This window comes from Cryptomeria japonica, chromosome 5, assembly GCF_030272615.1.
Source record: "Cryptomeria japonica chromosome 5, Sugi_1.0, whole genome shotgun sequence".
Classification (NCBI taxonomy): Eukaryota; Viridiplantae; Streptophyta; class Pinopsida; order Cupressales; family Cupressaceae; genus Cryptomeria; species Cryptomeria japonica.
The window spans coordinates 549,376,616-549,402,578 of record NC_081409.1 but is presented as its reverse complement, the minus strand read 5'-3'; the positions used below and the strand labels follow the sequence as shown (position 1 = coordinate 549,402,578).

General features: G+C 39.0%; 2 protein-coding genes across 4 annotated transcripts in view; both read right to left on the bottom strand.

Annotated features, from left to right (window-relative positions):
* LOC131063487 (cytochrome c-type biogenesis ccda-like chloroplastic protein 2) overlaps window positions 1-25,963 on the bottom strand; it is a 248,932-nt gene that overhangs the window by 86,949 nt on the left and 136,020 nt on the right. The window lies entirely within an intron of this gene.
* On the bottom strand, window positions 12,366-15,219 carry LOC131063505 (uncharacterized). Its single transcript, XM_057997351.2, has 5 exons — window positions 14,392-15,219; window positions 14,139-14,291; window positions 13,632-14,032; window positions 13,117-13,523; window positions 12,366-13,003 (listed from the first exon to the last, which is right to left on the bottom strand). The coding sequence occupies exons 1-4, from the start codon at window positions 14,453-14,455 to the stop codon at window positions 13,278-13,280; spliced, it is 864 nt and encodes a 287-aa protein (XP_057853334.1). The 5' UTR covers window positions 14,456-15,219; the 3' UTR covers window positions 12,366-13,003; window positions 13,117-13,277.

Here is a 25,963-nt window from a genome sequence, read left to right as displayed (position 1 = left end):
GATTTCAAATCTTCAAAGGTACTTATGGATTCTCACATTGAGAAGATTTAGTTAAAACATTCATTGCTTGAGGACAAGAAATTTTGGGAAGGACGGATTTTCATGCCCCCCCCCGATTTGACATTAAATAAAAAGTAACTGCAATCATTTGAAATTCTCTTACAAACTATAAGACTTCACAATTTAAATAATCGTGCAACAATCCAACACGCTGTGAGGAATAGAGGATAATCATCCCTTAATTGTCCTGCCCAATCATTGAAAGAAGATCTCATCTCTAGGGAAATCATCTTACTCTAAAGACTCACGGTTTTCTACCATCTTACATCAGTGCATAACCTATACAGAGGCATGATATTAATGACAGCAATTAAGAAGGCAGCCTAAACAATATAAAATAAAGGATTATTAACAACAATCTAATCATCGTGACTTTGTAAAGACAAGATACTAAACGGTTACATGTGAAATGGTGTGATTTGCATTAAGGAAGGGAGGCAATGGTATCTAGACATGAGACATGTCGCAGGGAACACAAGTCATCAATTCAAATGCAAGATATAAGGAGGCAGTTGGTTTAACTCCAACCAGCATCAATCAGATAAGATAGAAGAGCAGTTAATAAGAACTCGCTCTCAAGTATCAATCAAGTTTAAATTGCAATCTGCCATCAAACCACAGCCTGGTACACTGAATCTATTTTATAATTAGAACAATTAATTATTACAAATTCATAAAGTTAATAATTAAAGATGAAAGGCTAATCTATGAAACATAATATGAGCAGAATTATGTTTATCTTTATATTCATATATTATGTAATGTCCCCACTCTAGTCAGACTCAGTGACGGATGGGTTAGCCTATTATTTTGGACTCTCGTAGGCTAACGTAGTGGATAGAGAGTCTCAGGGGAAGTTTCACTTCTTTAGTTCAGTCTTGATTTCAATTGCAGGACCTTTGCAGTCAGTGGATGGGCTCAGTGGAGGGACTTACTATTTATAGTAAGTCAATCTGGCAGTTGTGATATTTTTAGTCAGGGCACCTGGACACATAGGTATTAGAATAATGCTTTATTATTTTATTATTAATGCTCACTATTGTAAACTTGGTGTAAATATCTTAATAAGATCTTGCTCGATCTTACTGGCAGTTTCTTTTTAGAAACTTGCCCTCTTGTAATTCTTTGTAATCCTATTTATTGAGCATTTGCTTATTGTTAATATATCCAATTTTTTACCAATTACTTGTGTAATATGGTATCAGAGCCATAGAAAAAAAAATTTCAATTAGTGGAATTTTTTCGGATTTTTTTCGATTAACCTAGGGGTTTTCGTGGGTCTATTTTGGAAAAAAAAAATTTCCACCCACATCCATGCCTTCTGTCTGAGGTTTTCGAACCTGTATAAGAGCTGCGCGATTTTATTTTTCGTGCCCATTTTCTGCTCTTTGCGTGATTGTTTGCACCCAACCTCTGCACCCGTGGCGGATTCTTTTCCTGGCTCAAGGGTTTCTGCTCATCCCGACGCGACGTCATTAATCTCTGCATGCGATTTTTTTTTTCCCACCTGCAAATTTTTTTCTACCATTTTTGGACGGAAATCTGCATTTTCGATTAGGGTTTTTACCCTTCAGATCAAGTCGAAACTTTTTCCGATTGCAGATTCTTGGTGGGTTTTTCGAGACCTCAACTAGGTCATCATCAGAATTTTTTGGGTGCCTCGATTTTCGAGCCAACGGATCCAGATTCCGACAACAGATTCCTTTTGGGTTTTTTGCAAGGATTTCTGGGTTGTCTTTAGATTTTTTTGAGTCGGCTGAAATTTTTTTCTTGAAATTTGTGTCAACTGTACTTCATTTTTTGAAGTCTGTACCTACATCTACCTCTATTTCTGCATTGGGATTCGAATTTTTTGAATTCTATGCCAACATCTCTTCTCAGTTTTTTTCGTTTTCCATGCATTGGGAAACGTGCAAGATGGCTTCATTGACCAACTTGATGTTGGAAGGCAGTCAGCGATTTAATGGGAAAAATTATAACACCTGGAAGCAGCGCATGCTGACTATTTTTTAATATCGCCGCCTGGATAATCTTGTTTTGGGCACAAAGTCCCGTCCTCAAACACCTGGAGCTGACCAGGACAAGTTTGATGACCGTAATCGAGAAACTGTTATGCTTCTCAAGCTCTCTGTTACAGATGACCAACTACCTCAGATTCCTTTCGGCAAGTCAGCTGCAGATATCTGGAAGCATCTGAAGGAGTTGCATGAGACGTCCGACAAGAGTCAAGCCTTTTTTCTGAAGAATCAGCTGTTCTCCATTATGATGGATGAACGCATGTCCTTACAAGAGCATCTTACAAAGATTAAGGACATTCGAGATCAACTCGAAGCTATTGGTCGACACATGGGGGAAGAGGATATAGTAGTCATTACTCTGAAAAGTCTACCAAAACCGTATGAGCACTTTATAGAGACTCTCAACATTACTTCTACTAATGTTGATCTGAAATTTCCAGAGTTATGCACCAAAATTCTACAGTAGGATCGTTGGAAACAACAATTTGGTAGCAGTGCTACTTCAGCCTCCTCAGAACATGCCTTTGCTGCCAAATCCTTTCACAAGGATAAAGGCAAATCCCAGTCATCCCAGCCTTTTCAGCAGAAGGGCTCTTCTCAGTCTCAGGATGGTTTCAAGAAAAAGAAGGTGCAATGCAATTACTGTCACAAATTTGGTCATATGATCAAAGGTTGTTGTACCAGATTGGCTTCCAAGCAGCGGAAGCAGGGAGGGTCTCAGCCTAAAGCCAATGTTGCTGAGCACACAGAGCAAAAAGAATCTGCCTTTTATGCCTTCATGGCTAAAAGACCTGCAGATCATGTGAAGTCTTCTGCCTGGTACATTGATTCTGGTGCTTCTCGTCATTTCACTCACAGGCGTGACTGGTTTGTTGAGTTCTCCCCCTACACTGATTCAGTTATTTTTGGAGGTGGTGAAGAGTACACTATTGTTGGCAAGGGCAACGTTCAAATACAGTCTGGAGGGAGGAATCTCATATTCCTCAATGTGTACTATGTTCCTAGTATGGAACTTAACCTCCTTTTTGTCAGTTAGATTATGCAGCATTCTCCTCAGTTGGATGTCATTTTCAATACACATAAGTGCTCGATTGTTGATCGTGCTTCTAGCACTACTGTAGCTGTGGGCATTGAGGATCATGGTCTATATAGACTTGTGGATACAGGTGATTCTCTTGAACATGTCTTCGCAGCTAAATCTTCATCTATTAGCAGTCTCTGGCATCAGCGATATGGTCACCTGAACATTCATTATCTTGCACAGCTTGTTCAAGAAGCCTTAGTACATGGTCTACCTGATATTCAGACTCAGAATCATCGTGTTTGTGAAGCTTGCCAGGCTGGGAAGCAGCACCGGACACTGTTCAAGGATGGTGACTCATGGCGAGCCTCTAAGGTACTGCAGCTGGTCCACGCTAATGTACGTGGTCCTATGAATACTACTTTTGTTACTGGGTGCAGGTATTTCTTTCTTTTTGTTGATGATTTCAGTCGTAAAATGTGGGTGTATTTACTTAAGCACAAATCAAATGTGTTTACTGTATTTCAGAAATTTAAGGCCTTAGTCAAAAAAGAGTCTAGTTCTTCTATTATTACTCTTAGGTCTGATAATGGGGGGAGTTTTGTTCTTCTGCTTTCTCTACTTTTTGTGATACACATGGCATAAAACGTCAGTTAACCACACCATACACCCCTCAGCAAAACGGCGTTGTAGAATGTCGTAACCGCACCATTACAAAATGGCTAGGTCTATGATGGAACATAGAAACGTTCCTAAGAAATATCGGGCAGAAGTAGTGTTCACAGCAGTCTATCTTCTTAATAGGTCACCCACTCATGCTATTAAAAATAAGACTCTTGAGGAAGCATGGTCTGGTCGCAAACCTAGGATCAGCCATTTGAAAGTTTTTGGCTCTTTAGCTTATGTGTGGATTCCTGATGCCAAGCGCACTAAGTTGGATTCCAAGAGTTAGAAGCTCATGTTTACAGGGTACAGTGACAACCATAAGGCTTACCGACTGATTGATGTAGACTCTGATCGTCTTATCTTCAGTCGTGATGTTGTCTTTGATGAAGAACGAGGACCATTTCAGCTTTCCTCATCTCAGCAACATTTTGAGGATCAGCCTTTGAAGGCTTCTGACTTGGGTATCTGTCTTCCATTCGGTTCACCTGATGGGAGGGATGATGCAGATTCTGTATTTGATGATGCACTACTTGAGTTTCCTCTAGAAGATGCTAATCTTCCTCCTACTCCTGATCCCGATCCACTTCCTCTTCCAGTTATTCCTCCTGCTCTTGATGTTGGCACATCTACTCTTCGGCCTAAATGGTGGGCTAAGACCATCAGTGATCTTTGTCCCGATGAGCTCATTGAGGGTAGAGCTTCCAGAAATAAGGGCAAACAGCAAAACACAGTTAATTTTGCTCTTATGGCTAACATCCACAGCATCTATGAGCCTCAAACATATGCAAAGGCCAAAGGGATTCTAGAGTGGGAATAGGCAATGGATGCCGAGTTCCAAAGTCTTCAGAAGAATCACACCTGGGTTCTTTCAGATCTTCCTCCAGGGAAGAAACCCATTAGCTGTAAATGGGTATATAAGGTCAAGTATCATGCAGATGGTACCTTAGATAAATATAAGGCCCGATTAGTTGCTCAAGGATTCACACAGTGAGAAGGCATTGACTATGAGGAGACTTTTGCTCCTACTGCTAAGATGAGTACTATTCATCTTCTTCTCGCCATTGTAGCTCAGTATGGTTGGAAAGTCCATCAGATGGACGTGAAGAGTGCCTTCCTCAATGGTGAATTGGAGGAAGAAGTCTACATGACGCAGCCTCCTGGTTTCAAGGTTGCTGGTTCAGAACCACAAGTGTGTAGACTCTAGAAAGCACTCTATGGACTTAAACAGGCTCCTCGAGCATGGTACATTAAAATTGATCAGTACTTGGTTGCTCATGGCTTTCAGCGTAGTCCTTCAGATAGTAATCTGTATATCAAACACTCTGGTAATGATATTCTCTTTCTTGTTGTCTATGTGGATGACTTGATCATTACTGGGAATTCAGCACATTTGGTTTTAGAAATCAAACAGGATTTGTGCAGCACTTTTGATATGACAGATTTAGGACTTCTTCATTATTGTTTGGGTGTTGAGGTTTGCCAGACTGATAGCAGCATCTTCCTTTCTCAGTCTAAGTATGCCAGAAGCTTGCTTGACAGGTTTCGAATGCAGGATTGCAAACCTGCTTCCACACCTATGGAGACTGGTCTGAAATTGTCAACCAAGTTTGATTCTCCTCTTGTAGATGAAACACAATTCAGGCAACTAGTGGGCAGTCTCATCTATCTCAGTGCCACTAGACCTGACCTCAGTTTTGCAGTGAGCTACATCTCATGCTTCATGATGGCCCCCAGGGCTGATCCTTGGGTAGTAGCGAAGCGTGTCCTGCGCTATGTGAAAGGCACCTCGGATTATGGACTTCTTTACACTAGGAGTGATGATCCTAGACTCAGTGGGTTCACAGATTCAGATTGGGCAGGTTCAGTTGATGACAGGAAATCAACCTCTGGATATGTGTTCAGTTTGGGATCTAGTGCAGTCACCTGTACTAGTAAGAAGCAGCAGGCAGTGGCTATCTCTTCGACAAAAGCAGAGTGTAGAGGAGCTGTTAAGGTAGCTTGTGAGGCAGTTTGGCTTCGCCGGATGCTTGAAGATATGTAACTATCTCAAGCAGGTCCGACTCCCTTGTTTTCGAACAATCGGGGAGTTCTCAAACTTGCCAAGAATCTAGTCTTCCATGAAAGAACCAAACATATAGAACTTCATTGTCACTACATTCGGCAATTGGTTGAAGACGGATCCATTCAGTTGCTATATGTTCCTACCTCGGAGCAAACAACAGATATTTTCACCAAACCCCTCAGTCCAGATAAGTTTGTAAAATTCAGGGGGTTTATTGGTGTAGTTGATAGATTGAGCATTAAGGGAGGATATTAGAATAATACTTTATTATTTTATTATTAATGCTCAATATTGTAAACTTAGTGTAAATATCTTAATAAGATCTTGCTCGATCTTATTGGTAGTTTGTTTTTAGCAACTTGCCCTCTTGTAATTCTTTGTAATCCTATTTATTGAGAGTTTGCTCATTGTTAATATATCCAATTTTTTACCAATTACTTGTGTAATAATAGGGGGGTTATTCACTGTTGACCCCTGCTTCTGATGGTTCGTCCAAAGAATGAATATTGAGGGAGATATTAATATTTTAGTGGTTAAGTTATTTATTTAACTTATGTGCTTATATTATAAAGTCATAAACTGACTTTATTAATTTAAAAGGCCACTTGATATTATAAAGTGATTTCTATTAAATCACTTAAACAATTTGGGCGCCCAAGTTGAATATAAACTATGCAAAGTTAATTAAATACATTTGGGTGTACTTAGTGAAAATCATGCCATTTGGGGGTTATAAGGAAATTGGAAGCAATTAAAACTCCCTTATTGATTATTTGACATTGCTTGATATTTTCTCTGTGGATTGTCTGAGACAAGGGTTTCAAAGGGTTTGCTATTGAAGAACGTTCATTCTTCATGGATCTGTGATTCTGAGGCTATGAAAGATCAGCTAAATTATTGCAAACTAAGAGGGCTTGACACAGAATTTTTCATGTGCTTCATCAGAGGTTATTTGTGTTAGTTATTTGCAGATTTTGAATAAGGATGGACGCTATACAGGTTAGACGCCTCATTAGCAGTATTCAATCAATTCAATAAGCAGTCGTAGCAGTTTTTCCAGCTAGTCGTACCAGTCAGCTTGGCACGTGGGGCTCTAGAGAAGGCCGTTTTGCTTGGGAGGCCGGAACACCTATCCAAAGTGCATTCTAAATGCACAATTCCCAACGCCTAGTCCTTTCAAGTTATTCTATCTACTTTATAGCTCAGAGAAATCATTTCCTGGACTTGTATGACCATTTTGGTCTTTTATTTGGTGAGAAGTTTTCATGTGCTTCATCAGAGGTTATTTGTGTTAGTTATTTGTAGATTTTGAATAAGGAAGGAGGCAATATAGGTTAGACACCTCATTAGCAGCATTCAATCAATTCAATAAGCAACCATACCAATTTTTCCAGCTAGTCGTATCAATCAGCTTGGCACATGGGGCTCCAGAGAAGGGCGTTTTGCCTGGGAGGTTAGAAAGCCTACCCAAAGTGCATTCTGAATGCACAATTCCCAACGACTAGTCCTTTCAAGCTATTCTATCTACTATCTGGCTCAGAGAAATCATTTCTTGGACTTGTACGGCCATTTTGGTCAGTTTCCCAGTTTTGGCTGGCAAACACCAAATTTCTTCATTTAAAATAAGCTAAGGACCCACGGGTATGCAATTAGTAGTAGGATTTATTGTAGCAAGTATCTTATTCATAATATAGTTGTAGTTACTCTCAATTTTATTTCTATTTGGTTTTATGCACAATTCTTGCATGGCACATGTGTTGTTTTATGCTTTAAATTTGTTCAAAAACCTTGAAATTCCAAAAACACAACAATAGTATTTCAGGAGAGTTAGAACCAGAAGGGTTCCTATAGTGCTATCAGAGCTCTGATCCTGCCTTCCTAAAGGGTTAGAAATTCTTACTCATCAACAACAGTCTGGGCCTCACAGGTATTATACATGCAAGAGACCTGGTTTACAAGGTGATCCGGATAAAATTGAAGAGATACCCTTGGAAATTATGGGGGACAGGAATGATGGTGAGCCACACAAAGAGGCTATTAACAATGAGGACCGAGAAGCTGAAAATATTATGAGGGGTCTTGTAACAGGGCAGCGACAGGTGGCAAATGTGTTGCAGCAGTTGACTACAGCCATACAGCAGATCACTATGCCAAGGGGGCATAATCAAAACCAGGAAGAAAATGGAAGTGTTGTCGGTCGCCTAAGGGCATGAGTGACACCCACACACACCTATGATAGGCCTACACGCCCAACCTTTGTTAGAAATGAACATGAAGAAGAGGACATGGCTGAGGAGGAAGATGAGGTGGCCTTTACAGTTAATGTGACCACACTTCATGATGAATGGGATGCATTACCAAGAGTTGAGGAACATCTTAACTTTGACATGTTTATGAGGCAGAAGAGGGAACATAGCAAGAAATGGAATTGGAATGATAGGAAAACTTGGAATAAAACTAATGACCTCAAATATGCAATCAACAAGCTCACACTTTCTACTTTTGATGGCAGCAGTAGAGTCACAACCAGATCTTGGATTAGCAAGTTGGATACCTTCTTGAACCTGCGTCCTATGTCAGAAGAAGATGCTATTAGGTTTGTAGCTTTGCATTTGGATGGGGTAGCCCATGACTAGTGGCACCTTGGGATGGTTACCTTACATCATGACCTTATTACTACATACCAAGAATTCATTGATAGATTGGTTGAGCATTTGGATAAAAGGGATCCAAAGTTGTATTTCAGGGATTTAGCTCAGCTGAAACAAATGGGCAGCTTGGAATCTTACATTAGTGAATTTCAGAAGCTTTTGGTTATGGTAACTAACATCTCAGAGAGAAGGCTGGTCATTCTTTTTGTTGAAGGTCTTTATGAGCCTATGAAGGGTTGGATTAAGGCTTTTGATCCCCCTACCTTGCAAGAAGCCATGAGGAAGGCACGTAGCATGGAACTTACCGCTCCTCGTAGTAAGTTCACTCCAAACAACTCAAAACCATCCTTATCATTTAATGACAGCAAATCTGATCCAAAGAAATCCACCTTTGGATAGGGAAACACTTAATGACTTGCGTAGGAGGAAACTGTGTTTTCATTATAAGGGCCCTTATGATCAAAACCATGATTGTCCCCTCAACCCTAAGGGTCAAAATAGGCATATGGAGTGGTCTTATGAGGGAGAAAACATGATTGATAACACAGACCAGCAAGCTGATCAAGATGATTTAGAGACTGAAAATTTGGAGAAGGGAGTTGAAAATGAAGGGGAATTTGATCTACAGGAAGCTCATATGTCTAGCATGCAAGGAGAAGTTCTTTTAGGTTGCGTGGACTCTTCGCTGGTCAAAGACTCATTTCTCTACTTGATACAGGTGCAACTCATAATTTCATAGATGCACGGTTGGTGGAGAAGCGTGAGATTCAAACTCAAGAGTTTGAAGGCATAAGGGTGAAACTTGCTGATGGTAATGTTCTGACTTGCGATATAATGATTTCAAACTTGTTGACGTGGCTAAAATCGCATTGCTACAACTCTATCCGACCAACACAGAATAGAATGATCTCACCGGGTATCCTATCCTCTCTTGTATAAGGAGGCCCTAATGTTGTTTGGTTTGATCATGCGGGGACAACCTCGAGGTTCCAAATGTCAGTTCTTGACTATGGGATAACTCAACGGTTGATGTGTTTTGTTGGGAGCACAAGGGGCCTTACGTTTTACAACAAGCTAGTCATCATCTAATTCTCGAACTGGGAAATAAAAGCAAAAGAGAAGGGATAGGAAACCTAAGGACAGCGATAAGAATGACTAGTGTAGCGGATAGACAAATTTCCATTAACAGATTCTTGTTTCGCCAGAGACACCCTCACAACTAGACAAGAACAGTGCAATCTCCAAGGGATGAAGAATTTTCAGACCGGAGACATTCATTTAGGCACCCAATTCTGGCACAACCTACGACAAACACCTGCAGTTGAACTAAGCACAGTAAGGTTCAAACTAACCATGCATAGTGGCCTACAATCAACAAGCCCCCAATGGTATGAACCGGAAATGCATCAAATACCCCTCCACACTTCACCATTAAAATCTTTGCACTCTAATTCTAACTAGCTGAAAGAAACCATGCAAACAGAAGAAAGCAAAGACAATAAACACCATATTTCAACATTCATATATTTGCTTCAGCTGCCATTACAACAATTTCTGTAGTAGTTCTACTCTACTCCTAATCTGAAAACTGAAATCTAACAGTCTAACTACATAAAAATCTAACAATAATCTAACTAGAGTATAACCTTTGACAAAAGAAAGGCTTCAGCCTTTTATAGAATTTACAATATGAATTGATGGCCAAGACGGACTGCATCCAAGGGTTGCAATCTGCCTTCCAAAAGCCGACAACTTTAACCCATGCCCACTCAATTCTCAGTTATCTACCCAACCATATCTTCAACTACCTATCACTATTTGGCTTCAATTTGGGTCTATCCGGTAGTTAAACATAACTAGCCTATGTCCCTTTGTTTTAAAATATCTTCAATGGGGCCCACAGGCAACTCTTTACAATAAACAATTTCAGTTCTTAAAACTAAATTTCTGGAATCAAATCCAGCAGTGCATCCTTCGAGAATGCATACTTGTTGCATTCTGAATGTTCTTAGGCCTTTGGTCTCGGTGGTGGATTTCAACTTTGTGGTCTAGGGCACACTTCCCAATGCTTCATTTCGCGCTCTATGGTGCGGTCCTGCATTTATTCTTCTCGGCATTGATCACGATCAAGTCTTCAATTTGAGCTTCAAGTTGACGCTTTAGCTCTTCCTCGACGTCGTTTTCCAACGAACAATCAATTTCACCTTTAATCAATCAATTTGAAAAATTAAATAAACTAACTTGACAAATATTAAATTTTAAACGACATCGGGCTTTGTCCTGTGGAGTTCGGGCTTGAGAAGCTCTTTGTCAAATGTATCTTTTAAATGCCTCTCTTTTACGATGAAAATCGGTCATCGTGGTCAAAATGTGCGATTTTCACCTTGTTTCTATTTCTCACAAAATTGACTAAATTGCCGAATTTCCTTTGCCTCCCAATTTTGGCCAGTTTTTGTTAATTGCACGACTTTAGTCTATTGGTTCAAGGCGGAGTTACCTTTTCTCATGATTTTCAGGCGAATTTGGTCTTTTGCAAGACTTTCTTCTCAATGTTTATTTGCCCTTTTACCAAATTTCGAGCCTATTGGGTGATTTGAGAGGTTTCTGTTTCAAAAGACCTATCCATTTTGAATGAAATTTTTAGGAAAAATGCGCGATTTTATCTTCTATTTCAACCCCCTTTATGAATTTCGAGTTTTAGGCCGAAATGTGAGATTTTGGGCCTTTGGGTCCAAATGAAAGTGCCATATTCTTGTTATTTTCGGCCTATTTTAATCTTTTAAGCGATTTTAGCCTTCTACCTCACTCTATGAAATTCAGGATTTATCGACAAAGGCGCGATTCTATTTTGGATATTTTCGGCTCCGAGGTTATCAAAATGCCGAATTTCCTTTCCATCCTAGTTCGGCTTGAAGGCCAAATTTGCAATTTCTAAACTTTTCGGCTCAAAAGGCTCTTTTACAATTTTGAAGTTTGAAGTTTTTCGGCATGAATGGTCGCTTTGTGCGATTTTTGGCTCTTGACTTAAGTTCTTTTTTTTTTGTCATTTCGGCCTAATTAATTGATTTGCTTGTTTTAAATTCTTTGAAGCTTCTATTCTCATTTTCGGCATTTGAGGTTATTTGGCAAACCTAATGTATTTTGCCATCTTCGATTTATTGAGCTTTAAGGTGCAACTTAGAAGTTTGAGCCAATTTCGCCCTGGAAGCCGATTTTGCAAGGCTTTGTGTATTTTGGGTCTAGAGGCCGATTTGCGAGCCTTGGGTGACATTTTTGCCCTCTCTTCAATGATTTTTGGGCTTTCTAAAGAAACCGCGCGATTTACATATGTATTAAAATGCCATTTGCTTTCTTCACATTCGGGTTTTTTAACGATTTGGTGCAATTTTGACGTTTATTCATTGTCGGGCTAAAAAGCCACTTTCGCAAACTTATTAACTCTTGGAATAATTCGGCTCCAAAAGCCATTTTGGGCGACTTCTCCTTTGTCTCTCAGAATTTCGGCTTACTTGGGCTTTATTCGCAATTTTGTGTCTCACTTTAGACCAAAGCAACGGGACTTGGACTCGGATCAGACTCGGACTCGGGACTCGGCGTCGGACTCAGCTCCAGACTCGGCTGGACTCGGGAAAGTGAAAAACTCAAGAAATTTAGAGATTTTTAAAGATTTAAAACTTGTTTCAGACACCCTTTATTGAATACACCTTAAAGCCACAAAAACATCATTAAACTCGGCTCATTTGATTACATACACAAGTATACATCAATCACATAAGCATAAACGCAAATTGTAGCTGAAGAAAATAACAAACATAGATGTATAAATATTGTCAAATGTATACAATATTACAAAACTCATGGAATAAAAAATCCATGTCATTATATGATCATCATCAAATGTTTCATGCAAATACCAAACGTAAATAGTAAATACTAAATACAACTACAAGTGTACAAGCCTATGGCTCAGAGGGCCGTGCACCCTCTCACCTTCGCCCCCTGTGAAGGCGTTTAAAGTAGGTCCTGGATGATTCAGCAGCCATAGTCACTCCCCGTGACACCATGCCATGCTCACCAACATCAGGAACAGTTGTCTCACTCTGAGTCTCAGTATTTCTTGTCTCTGCTCGTGCTCTCTACTCCTCCTCTGCCATGGCTACAGCCTCAGCCTCTATATCTACCTGGTCGATCCAATCAATGTCATCATCACTAAATACAGTTGTAGGAGTCCCAGGAGTTGTCTGATTCTCATTGGCCCACTTTGCTTCAAGATCAACCTCATCTAGAATGATAGGAGACATGTCAACTATTGCATTCTTTCTCATTCTCAGGCAGAGGTTGTAGTGAACAAAGACGAGATCATTCATCTTCTCCACGGATAATCTATTGCACCTCTTGGAGTGTATGTGCTCAAACATACTCCAATTGCGCTCACAACCTGATGCGCTGCATGGTTGGCTCAAGATGCAAATGGCCAACTTCTGAATATTTGGTGTCTCTAGGCCAAAAAAGTTCCACCAATGATCTGAGTTTGAAATGAGAAAAATAGATAAAATCAGTCTCACTCATGAACTCATTTAACAAGTTACAATATAGTATTGAATAAAACTAAAATTAAGCCTTACAATTTATTTTTACCTGGCATCATAGTTGTCCTACCATCTTTGGCGACAGGATGAGAGAAGGTCTCCCCTTGTGCATCTGAGAACAACTATAGCTCTCGAAAAAGGTCTATCTGAGAAGTACCAACAGGTCCCATCTTCTCCATGATTGCATATAGCCCATTAAGGACCTCCACATCAGCCTTGAAAGAAAGGATAAAACGGAATGCCGGACAGATAATAGGTTGCTGCATGGATGGGCCTATGAAGCTGATGATGCCATCTCCTATCAATGATCTCCCAAATGGGACCATACTTGCTCTCATCTCCTCCACAGACAAATCTGATGGCCTCCTTTGCCCTATCCATGCCCTCATATATATAGCCCATTACGGGCTTATCTCCATCCGCAACTCGCAACAAAACCACCAAGGGCTTAACAAACTGCAAAATTGAAAATATTGTGTAATTTAGAAAAATGAGCAAATAAGTGAATACATATAATAAGTTATAAAACATGAAGTTAAATTGTAGAATTTATAAAAAAATTACCTTCACTATCTCATCACAAGGGACCCAAAAGCCTTGCTCATCAAAAATGCAGTCCGCCATATCTTTCTCTGTAGGGGTGGTAGCATAGGATGAGGAAGACCACTCCTCACCAACAATCATACGTCTCAAGGCAGACTTACACCTAAGCATGGACTGCAATGTGAGGAAGTTTGTGGCAAATCTTGTGATTCTTGGATGAGCTAACTCCTTCTGCTCTATGTATTGTCTCATAAGAGCCAACGCCCATGAATGATTATATACAAATTTGCAAACATTTCTTGCCCTTTCTACACATCTCTTGACCCATGGGATTTTTCCAATATCCTCCAACATGAAGTCAATCCAATGAGCAGCACATGGAGTCCAAACTATAGATGGGTGCCTCTCCTTCAATAGTCGACCTGCAGCAACATAATTTGCTGCATTGTAAATTGTAATTAATGGAGGTACAGACTACAATATAGTAATTAATTTGCAAACAAAATTAGTTTGTAATCAAAAGTTTACCCGCAGCAACATAATTTGCTGCATTGTCGGTCACCACCTGTACCACGTTCTCCTCACCCACCTCATCAATCACCTCCTCTATCTGCTCACATAGGTAGGTGGCATTCTTGCAATGGGTGGAGGCATCAATGGACTTGATGAAAACGGTGCCCCCTGAAATAAAAAAATTAAGCTAGGTCAATGATCATTCAATAAACCATTAGACAAAAGATAAAAAACTAAAGACTATATGAAACTAAAATTAATCAATCACCTGCGGAAGAAACAAGTAAATTAAGGAGAGTTCTATTTCTCCTATCCGTCCAACCATCAGTCATGATGGTGCAAACTTTAGTGCTCCATATCTAGCATTGTTCATCTAATTCCTTCTTCACATCATCCACCATTTGAGACAAAATGGGTCCTCTCAAATCACTCTCACTAGGGGCTTTGAACCCCGCCCCGCATATGGTAATGGCATCAACATTTTGTTGCCAATAAGGAGACCTGTCGCAAAGAAACTCAATGAGATAAGTTAAGTATAAAAATTAAAACAATCAAAGTTATCAAACATAAAAGTTAGTAAAACATTCACTTGGCTACAAAGAATGGAATACAGTTGTAGCTCCAAAACCTGCCAACTGCCATTTTAGCAGCATCATGGACCTCCTTGTTCCAACCCATGCCCTCAAGCGACGGTTGCGACCCAGGAGTAGTGCGAGGCACAAAGAAGGAATCCAACCTAGATTTACGAATCCTAGGTCCAATGGTAACATTCCCACTACAACTACTAGTGGTAGGAGCACGAGAAGTGGCGGTGGCACTGCCACTTATAGAAGCAAAAGCAGAAACGGAAGCACCAGCAGTAGCAAACTGAGTGGGACGATATGGAGGTAAGGAAGAAGGGTCTCCAACACAACCTAACTGTGTCCCTCTTCCTAAAACTGTCTCTCTCCCAATGGCCGCTCGATCCTCCTTTTGTTTCTTTTTTCTTTCAATCTCCTCAACCATTACATAACAATCACGTACGGCCTCAGGGACTGCTTTTAGGCATGGTTCGTCATCATGTCCACGCACACCAGCAATATGGTATTTCAGCCTATATATACCTCCATGGAATATTGTTTTGCAAAACATACATTTTGTTTGCCCCTTTCCTTGCCCTCGAAAATCCTCATGATACTTCCAAGCAGGGTCCTTTCTAATGGGGGGTCTAGAAGCTGAAGTAGACATTTTAGGATAGTTTTGTGAAACTTGAAGTTGAGGCAAATAATAAAGTGAAGTTTGCTGCAATAAAACATTATAAATACAAAATAAAATTAATACATATTACATACATTCAAAAAAACTAAAGTAGGGTTTGTCAAACCCTACTTTTAAAAAAAAGAAATTTACAAACCCTACATAGTACAACACTACAACTACATACTACATGCTACATACAAACATACAAAAAATTTTGAAAGAAAATGTAAAACTTTCAAAAAAAATGAATAGAAAATGGAATTTTTTCATACAAGAAACAAACTAATCTTCAAAAAAACAATCGTACCTCTTACAACAAGTTTGAAACGAGCTGCAAAGTCTTCCTATCCAGCTCTTGATGCACCAAATCGAAACACAATGCAGCTCCAATGTGACAAATTGAAGAAAACTTGAGCTTCCTCCTTGCTGGTTTTTCTTCTATGCACCCTTGTTTTTCTTCCCAACTCACTTTACTCCTTTTTTTGCAAGTGAATGACATGAAAGTCACTTTTAGGGATAGAAGCTAACTATTAAAAAAAAACGAACTTAAAAAACATTGCAAAATAAAAAAATTTTGTGGTTTTCTTTGGCTTGATGCCGGCCGAGTCTGGGGCTCGGGACTCACCGAGTTTGGCGAGTTTGGGAAAAAAAAACGGACTTAAAAAACATTGCAAAATAAATTTTTTTTGTGTTTTTCTTTGGCTTGATGCCGACCGAGTCTGGGGCTCGAGACTCACCGAGTTTGGCAAGTTTGGGCCAAACTCGCCAACTCGGCAAGTCTGGCAAGTAATTTTTTTGTGTTTTTCTTTGGCTTGACGTCGGCCGAGTCTGGGGCTCGAGACTCGCCGAGTTTGGCGAGTTTGGGCCAAACTCGCCAACTCGGCGAGTCTGGCGAGTTTAGGACGAGTCCGAGTCCGAGTCCGAGCCCCTGGGGCTCGCCGGGGCTGACTCGTACTCGGACTCGTCGATTCTGGGCGAGTCTGGGCGAGTCCCGTTTCTACGCTTTAGATGCCCTTTCATAGCAATTCAGGCTATTGGCTCAATATGAGCGATTTTGTGTATATTTCGACCTTCGTTTGGGATTGTGTCGGCGATCGGAAAGGCATTATCAGCAGGAGAAGATCTTCTCTCACTTATCAGGCAGACTTAGACCAAAAATGGGGGGGGCCCGAAGCAGGGGTGTGTGTGCTTACGCACAACAAGACTTACCCATGAAACTCAATAACTATGAATTCAAAGCTGATTTTTATGTGGTTAACATGAGAAACATGGATGTGGTCCTTGGCATCACATGGCTTCATGCAATAGGTGAATCTACACTCAACCTTAGAGATATGGAGATGAAATTCAAGGTTGATGGGACTAATCATGTTCTTAAAGCTATCAAGGCCAACAACTTGAAATTAATCACTCTCAAAAGAATGGAGAGACTTATCAAACATGACATGGTGGAGTGGGCAGCAGAGTGCAAGTTAATGCCTACTTATGAGGAGCAGCATAAAACACCTTACCATTCAGATGTTCAGGAGCTTAGAGTTAAGCATAGAAAGGTGTTCAGTGACATACCACCTGGTAGACTTCCTGATAGAGGCATAGAGCACATCATTGAGCTTGAAGAGGGCACCAAGCCCATCATGATTACACCTTACCCGCACCCCAAGCGGTTGAAAGATGAAATTGAGAAAACCATCAAAGAACTTCTAGCTATGGGACACATAAGGCCGAGTAAGTCGCCTTTCGCTTCATCAGTAGTTTTGGTGAAGAAAAGAGATGGCACACTTAGAATGTGCATTGATTATCGAATGTTGAATAGAAGGACGATAAAGAACAAGTATCCCATTCCTCGCATTGATGAGTTGATAGATGAGCTTCACGGAGCTTGTTTTTTCTCTAAGATTGACTTGAGGACAAGTTATCATCAGATCAGTGTCAGGGAGCAGGATATTGAGAAGACTGCATTCAGATGTCATTGTGGACAATATGAGTTTTTGGTTATGCCTTTTGGTTTAACCAACGCACCAACCACCTTTCAGTCCACTATGAACAGGGTCTTCTAGTCTCAATTGAGGAGATTTGTTCTGGTTTTCTTTGATGACATTTTGGTTTACAATAGAACTTGGGAGGAGCACCTGGTTCACTTGGATACTGTTTTAGGCATACTTGACAAGGAGTCTTTTTATGCCAAGGAGTCCAAGTGTGCATTAGGTATGGCAGAACTTTTGTATTTGGGTCACATAATCAGCAGAGAGGGAGTTCGCATGGATCCTGATAAGGTTCATGCCATTATTGATTGGCCTACACCTGAGACCTTGATTCAACTCAGGGGATTTGTTGTTTTATGTGCCTTCTACCATCGGTTTGTTAGTGGTTTTTCATGGCATGCCGCACCACTAACTGATTTGACAAAAAAGGGTGCATTTGTTTGGACACCTCTAGCACATGAGTGTTTCGAGAAGTTCAAGCAATTAATGACTACATGTCCAATTCTCGCTTTACTAGATTTCACCAAACCTTTTGAGCTTCATTGTGATGCATGTGGAGAGGGTATTGGTGCAGTGATTATGTAGGATCGTCATCCTATAGCTTTCGAGAGAAGGAAGCTTAGGGGTCCTAAAAGGAGCTATAGCATCTATGACAAGGAAAAGTTGGCCATCATGCATGCAATGGCTAAGTTCAGGCAGTATTTAGTTGGCAGCAAGTTTTGTGTCAAAACTGATCATAATAGCTTGAAGCATTTCCTTGGACAGCGGGATCTAAATGAGCGTCAACAGAAATGGGTCAACAAATTACAGTCTTATGATTTTGACATCTCCTATGTCAAAGGGACTCAGAACGTTGTTGTGGATGCCTTATCTCGCCATCCCCATTTGAGCTCCATGGATGTTGTTTCCGAGGATTGGAAACACTTGATTATAGAAGAGTATTCCAAGAATCCATGGGCTCTGTCATTATTGATGGGGCAGTACAGGACAACAGGTACTCTCATGTGAATGATCTTATCATTTACAAAGAGAGAATATTTTTAGTCCCAAATTCAAATATGAGGAACACGGTATTGAGATCGCTACATGATTCACCCATGGCTAGTCATCCCGGTTACTTTAAGACCTATAGGCAGGTACAGGAGAGATTTACTTGGAAGGGTCTCAAATCTAATATTCTCCAGTATGTCAAGGAGTGTTTTGTTTGTCAGCAGAACAAGTAGGAGCATACATTCCCTACTGGGTTACTTCAGCCACTTCCTATTCTTGAGAGGAAGTGGGAATGCGTGTCTATGGACTTTATTACGGGCTTGCCTAAAGCTCAAAGGAGAGATAGCATTTATGTGGTAGTTGATCGGTTGACTAAGTATGCACATTTCTTTCCGATCACGACTACTTATTCAACTGCACAAGTGGTCGATCTTTTCTTTCGTGAGGTATTTAGATTGCATGGATTACCTCAAAGTATTGTCAGTGATAGACACAGTAGGTTCACGGGTAACTTCTAGCAGGAGTTATTCAGACTATGCGGGATAGAGCTCACTCCGAGTACTAGCTACCACCCTCAGACTTACGAGAAGACAAAGATTGTCAACAAATGGGTGGAGGGATACTAGGGAGCTACATTTCTGGCAACAGAAGGCTTGGGTGAAGTGGTTGCACCTTTTTGAGTATTGTTATAATTCCACTCACCAAATGACTATTCAGATGACACCATTCAGAGCTTTGTATAGTTATGATGCTCCTAGTTTTCTAGATTTATTGTTGAGCAATTGTAGAGTACCGAGTGCTAGGGACCTATTGCAAGAGAACCATGATATCATGAGAGCTCTTTGTGAGAACATTCAGAAGGCTCAGAATCAGCAAAAGCAATATGTTGATCAAAGGAGGGTTGAGAGATCTTTTCAGATCGGGGATATGGTGTATCTAATTCTTTAGCCCTATAGACAGACCTCTCTTAGGAAGAAGGGCTCTGAGAAACTCAAGCCACGTTATTATGGTCCATTCAAGATTACCAGGTGAGTTGGCGAGGTGGCTTATGAGTTAGATTTACCGGCAGATAATAAGGTTCATAATGTGTTCCATGTTTCTCGCCTCAAGAAGGCATTGGGACAACATATAGATTCTTCTTCAAACCTACCACCCCTAGATGATGAGGGGAAGTTGATATTAGTACCTGAGGCCGTTATAGAGATTAGAGAGCATCATCTTCGGAGATGGGTCATCAGGGAAATTTTGGTTAAGCAGAGAGATCTGCTGATAGAGGATGCTACTTAGGAGAGAGAGCATTTTACAGCATCCAGCATTGAATTTTCTTGAGGACAAGCAAATTCAAGGAGGGCGGACTGTAATGTCCCCACTCTAGTCAAACTCAGTGACTGATGGGCTAGCCTATTATTTTGGACTCTCGTAGGCTAACGTAGTGGATAGAAAGTGGATAGAGAGTCTCAAGGGCAGTTTCACTTCTTCAATTCAGTCTTGATTTCAGTTCTAGAACCTTTGCAGTCAGTGTATGAGTTCAGTGGAGGGACTTACTATTTATAGTAAGTCAATCTAGCAGTTGTGATATTTTTAGTCAGGGCTCCTGAACACATGGGGGTTATTCAGTGTTGACCCCTGCTTCCGATGGTTCGTCCAAAAACTGAATACTGAGGGAGATGTTAATATTTTAGTGGTTAAGTTATTTATTTAACTTATGTGCTTATATTATAAAGTCATAAAGTGACTTTATTAATTTAAAAGGCCACTTAATATTATAAAGTGGTTACTATTAAATCACTTAAATGATTTGGGCGCCCAAGTTGAATATAAACTATGCAAAGTTAATTAAATACATTTGGGCATACTTAGTGAAAATCGTGCCATTTGGTGGTTATAAGGAAATTGGAAGCAATTCAAACTCCATTATTGATTATTTGACATTGCTTGATATTTTCTCTGTGGATTGTCTGAGACAAGGGTTTCAAAGGGTTTGCTATTGAAGAACGTTCATTCTTCATGGATCTGTGAATCTCAGACTGTGAAAGATCAGCTGAATTATTGCAAACTGAGAGGGCTTCACACAGAAGTTTTTATGTGCTTCATCAGAGGTTATTTGTGTTTGTTATTTGCAGATTTTGAATAAGGAGGCAATACAGGTTTGTAATGTCCCTACTAGTTAGAGATCATTGTCCTGCAAAACAGATTGTTAGAACAAAACAAAAATATATACATAACTAATCTAATTTGCAATTAAAGTTCAATTAATTAATTAACACTAATCTCAATTCTTAAAAAGGATACGAGTGCAGCACTGGGACATGTCCTTAGGCGGCTGTGAAGCTCACCTTCTTGGAACCCATCTTGATTCCAAGCCATATCAGGAAATAGAAGGTTAATTTGATTCCTGTCTTGGATGTAATTTCTTACACCCAAGCCATACCAAGGGAGACCATCATATATGATCAATTCCTTGCCTTGGATGATGCATCTCATCATCCAAGTCTACCAGAGAGGACCGGCCAGATCTGTCTCTTCTTGGATGAACTTTGTCAACCAAGCCATATATATGCATATAGATATTCAGTATATACTGCCTACCAGGAATTATCATAATCCCTCCATTAGGCTAAGGGAATTTCCTCCCTATAGCCTCCATCATATAATCACATTAATATTAAATTTTACAATTCATTACTATTTTCCATTCCATATTTTACGTCTACATTTACATATTCTTTAATCTTTTTAATGATCCTAAATATACATACATATTCTACATAGGTACCTATCTTTATTGCTACATTCATATAAGTAATCATTAGAGATATATGTATTCATAAAAATGCATTAATATATATGTGTGTGTGTGGCACACACGTCCACACACATATATACCTTAAGACTTCTTAACCCCTCTTACCTGTACGCACATCGTAGCCTGCGGTTGGAGTTTGCACTGTAGATGTCGTCTGCAGATGGGAGTCTGCCGTTTGCTTCAAGTCCCTTTCTTTCGTCCCCTAATGTCCCCCTCTAGACACCAAACCGATCCTCATTAAATATCCCGTAGAGTTCTCTGAGTGCAACCATTGTTTAGAATAGACACACCTTATCGTAATCGTATCTCTTTATAATCGGTTTAATGTTATAATCGCAGCTTTTCTCGATTCTGTATATGTTGTTTGTATTAACGTATGTATTAATTATGGTTTTTTTGTAAACCGCGCGACCTTGCATATTACAACCGCATAACAGATCATTGGCTTGGTAATCGAGCTTGTCTCTTGGTAATGTCATACGACTTCCTATATCCATTGTTCCACACTCTTTTGCTGGCCACAATAAAATATATCAGATATAATTGTAATAGTTATCATGCTAACATATCAATGGATATTCGTATACGGCATATCTAAGTCTCTTAACTGAGGTTTTCAGACTAAATATTCCGCAGATTAATACTTCACCGCTGTTATTAAATGTCCATATTCCTCTGTATTGTCTCTTCATACTTGAGATGCCCAACACCCGATAGGCTTGTGTATACTAGCGATAATAATTATTATAATTACCGCATTAATTCATTCTATTTGCTGGCTCCGCAATGTTAACACAGATGATCATTCACCTTGGGCCACGTTGTAACTATATTATAGTTTAGTCTTTGATAATCTTAGTCAATGTTGTTGGCCCTCTTAATCCTCTTCAAGATCGATATCTGATTATCATAAATCACTGTCTATTTTGAGGAGACAATCTCTGACATCAGCAGTTATATTTAATTTAATAATTAACTTTATTTAGAATGATTGTCATTCTATTATATATTGTTTTTATTGAATAGTTGTTTTCCTGGATTTATTATTATTATATTTGTTTTCTAATTACTTTGTAATTTTGTCAATAATATAATATTGTAAAATTTATATTATTATTTGATAAATATGAAATTAATATTAATATTTAATAAATATAAATTATATATTAAACTTGTTTATTATTGTCATTAAGATTTTATTTAGTTTGTTCTATTTATTTATTTGCTTATATATATTATCGTTTATTATCATTTTAATTGTCTTATCATTTATTATTAAATTCTATTTTAAAGCGGGCATCATCCTATTTTGATTGTTTAGATGGAAACATCACAAGGTTAGACGCCTCATTAGCAGCATTCAATCAATTCAATAAGCTCTCGTACCAATTTTTCCAACTACTCGTACCAATCAGCTTGGCATGTGGGGCTCTTGAGAAGGGCGTTTTGCCTAGGAGGCTGGAACGCCTACCCAAAGTGCATTCTGAATGCACAATTCCCAATGCCTAGTCCTTTCAAGCTATTCTATCTACTTTCTGGCTTAGAGAAATCATTTCCTGGACTTGTATGGCCATTTTGGTCAATTTCCAAGTTTTGGCTGGCAAACACCAAATTTCTTCATTTAAAATAAGCTAAGGACCCACGGGTATGCAATTAGCAGTAGGATTTATTGTAGCAGGTATCTTATTCATAATATAGTTGCAGTTGCTCTCAATTTTATTTCTATTTGATTTTATGTGCAATTCTTGCCTAGCACGTGTTATTTTATGCTTCAAATTTATTCAAAAACCTTGAAATTCCAAAAACACAACAGCAATAGTATTTCAAGAGAGTTAGAACCAACAGAGTTCTTACATATTATAAGCATTAATAATGAGAATAATATAGCAAACTGCATTCATTAATGAATTCATTCTAAATAGAAGAATATATATATATATATATATATATGTAAAATGGATATATGCAAATGGACTAAGATAGTCAATTCATATAAATAAATGATTAGAATATGTTCATAACATTTACATTCTTAATACATTAATAATTGTTATATGGTGGCCTAATCTTTAATCTTCCTTATTGCCCTTAAGAAGGATTGAATGCGAGAATCTTAATGAATTCATTAATTAATAATGAGAATAATATAGCAAACTGCATTCATTAATGAATTCATTCTAAATAGAAGAATATATATATATAATGGATATATGCAAATGGACTAAGATAGTCAATTCATATAAATAAATGATTAGAATATGTTCATAACATTTACATTCTTAATACATTAATAATTGTTATATGGTGGCCTAATCTTTAATCTTTCCTATTGCCCTTAAGAAGGATTGAATGCAGTAATCTTAGGGAAAGGTGGTATTAATAACTCACAAGATAGGTAAGTCTTGTTGTGGAATGGACCATGCTACATCATACAAGGACAATAGATAAGAATTGTGGTAGAATGGGCATGTGTTACATCATACTGTTGTGTATTTTGCACACACACCCCTACTTCAAGGGAGACCCTTTTTTTTTTTAAGTCTACCCGAGAATGAGAGAAAGGAGCCAATAATGCGAAATGGAGACAGGGAGTTTTTCCGCATTTAGTCCTAGTGTTCAATAAACCGGAGTTTTTCCCCGACCTAAAAACCCCCATCCCCGTCCCGGGGACATTTCAGGGACTTAGGGATAGCCAGGGGACGTTTCCCCCCATCCCCAAATTGCCCTACATTTTGAGGGGACGTCCCCGAAACAGGGGGACGCCTGCCCTAGCTCTGGGGGACGGCTGGGACGTCCCCAATCCGTCCCGGGGACGGCCAAACGTCCCCCATATCTAAGGCCATTAAAAAATATTATAAAAATTAAAAAAGTTGTATTTTCAAATTTTTTTTTAAATTTTCTAATATAGGCCCCTTATTAATTCAAATTGTTATTAAAAATAAAAAAAATTAAAAGATAACATTAATTAAATTTTAAATTATTAATTTAATTCATAATTTTGACAATGAAACTATATGGCAGTAGTGTAGCCTTTGGGCATTTTGACACAGAGATTAGAAAATCGCCTAAAAATCGTCAAACTCGACGAGTCAATAGAAAAATAACACCCAACGCCTTTATTAAAGAATAAGTTTTTTTGGCCTCGCGGGGCGCTGCCCCTTGACCCCACCTTGGGGGCGCTGCCCCCAAACCCCTGTTGAAAAATATGGGGGGAAACTGCGTCAATAGAAGTAGGGAAAATTTAACCTCCGAGTCTATTGATATGCATATTGACAATGTGAATGAACTGAAATTCTGATTAATGAATGCATAATTGCATATTGTCTATTGAGTATTAACAATGTTGTATGTTCAGAATTTACATTCTAAAATGTTTTCAACTTTTCATAGTATCATGTACATGCTATATCCATGTTTTATTGTTTTCATATGAATATAATGTATGTATGCATGCTTTATCCATGTTTTCATATGAACATTTAGAATTTTGAAATTTTCCTATATATTTTAAATTTTTCCTATATTTTATATAGCCGTCCCCTTTGCCGTCCCCCGCCGTCCCCAAATTTGGCAAAAAAATTTGCCGTCCCAAAAACGCGTCCCCTGCCGTCCTCGTCCCAGAAACTCGGGGTAAGTTTGCAATAAACTCTTTTCAAAGTTTTGCCTTCATTAGCCGAGTATGAGCCGCAGTAATTAAAGGGATTCGATTTGGAGTCAAATCGTTTCTCTCTCCCTTGCCTCTAAAAATATCGAAAAAAACCCGAAAGCACTTCAGAAGGCAAACAAAAATGATAAAGTTCGGGTATTTTGAGGTTGATAAGGAGAGTTCAAGCACTGTTTAGGAGGTCAAAACATTTTCATTTTCCTCACGCCCTTTGCATTCGTTGAGAAATCTAGACCTTTCATTGCCTTCAAATCCCCTCGAAAATGTCTGCAAAATTACCAAAATGTGAAATGGACAGCGATATTGAATGGTGTCAGGAGTTTGAGGTTGTCTCTTTATTTTTGTGCCTTCATTGCCGAGAAAAACCCTAAGCCTTGCAATAACCGAAATAATACTAAAGGGGGGTGTTTTAAAATATAAGTGAAAGATGTATAAGATCGGACTTTAAGCTTTATAAGGTGAATTACTTTATTCCTCCCCATGCCTTCAAATAACCCCAATAAAACCCAAAGTCAACATTCATGCAGTCAATAAAATAGAGCAATGTTTTTAAATGAAACATTTCATCCTCAAAACACCAAACTTCTCCCTCAAGAGGTAGGCATATTCAAGTCAAAAGAAATTTAACACATCAAAGCACCCATTTGCATTTTTCCTCTAATCCCCGAAGTAAGCCCCATCAAAATCGCAAGAGCCAAAGTGCATAAAGTTCAGCCTTTCTCCTCTGTGTGCAAGGTCGTGATTCTCACATTCCTCTTAGCAAAGGGTTAAGTGGCGAATAAAGGGGGCATTTAAAGTTTTTTTTGCTAAGTGTCTTTTCACATTCTTCTTAGCAAAGCCAAGTTAGTCCCTAAGGGGGCGAAAAGCTAAATTATAGGCAGGCATTTTCAAAGTTGAATTCGTACTTCTTGCTTGCAAAGACGAGTTTTCCCCTTTTAAAGGTGAAGTGCTAAGTAAGTTCGGAAGTTTTGGTAAATTCACCAAACTTTGCATTATAAAGCGTTTTTTGCTTTGACTCCCAAGGCCAAACTTTCTCCTCAAGTTGACAGAATGAAAAGATTTGCCAAAACGTTTCATTGGAAATTCAAAAATTATTTTTCTAAGCCAAACATTTGACTAAAAGCAAAGTGATAAAGGAAGTAAAGTGAAACCTCTAAGT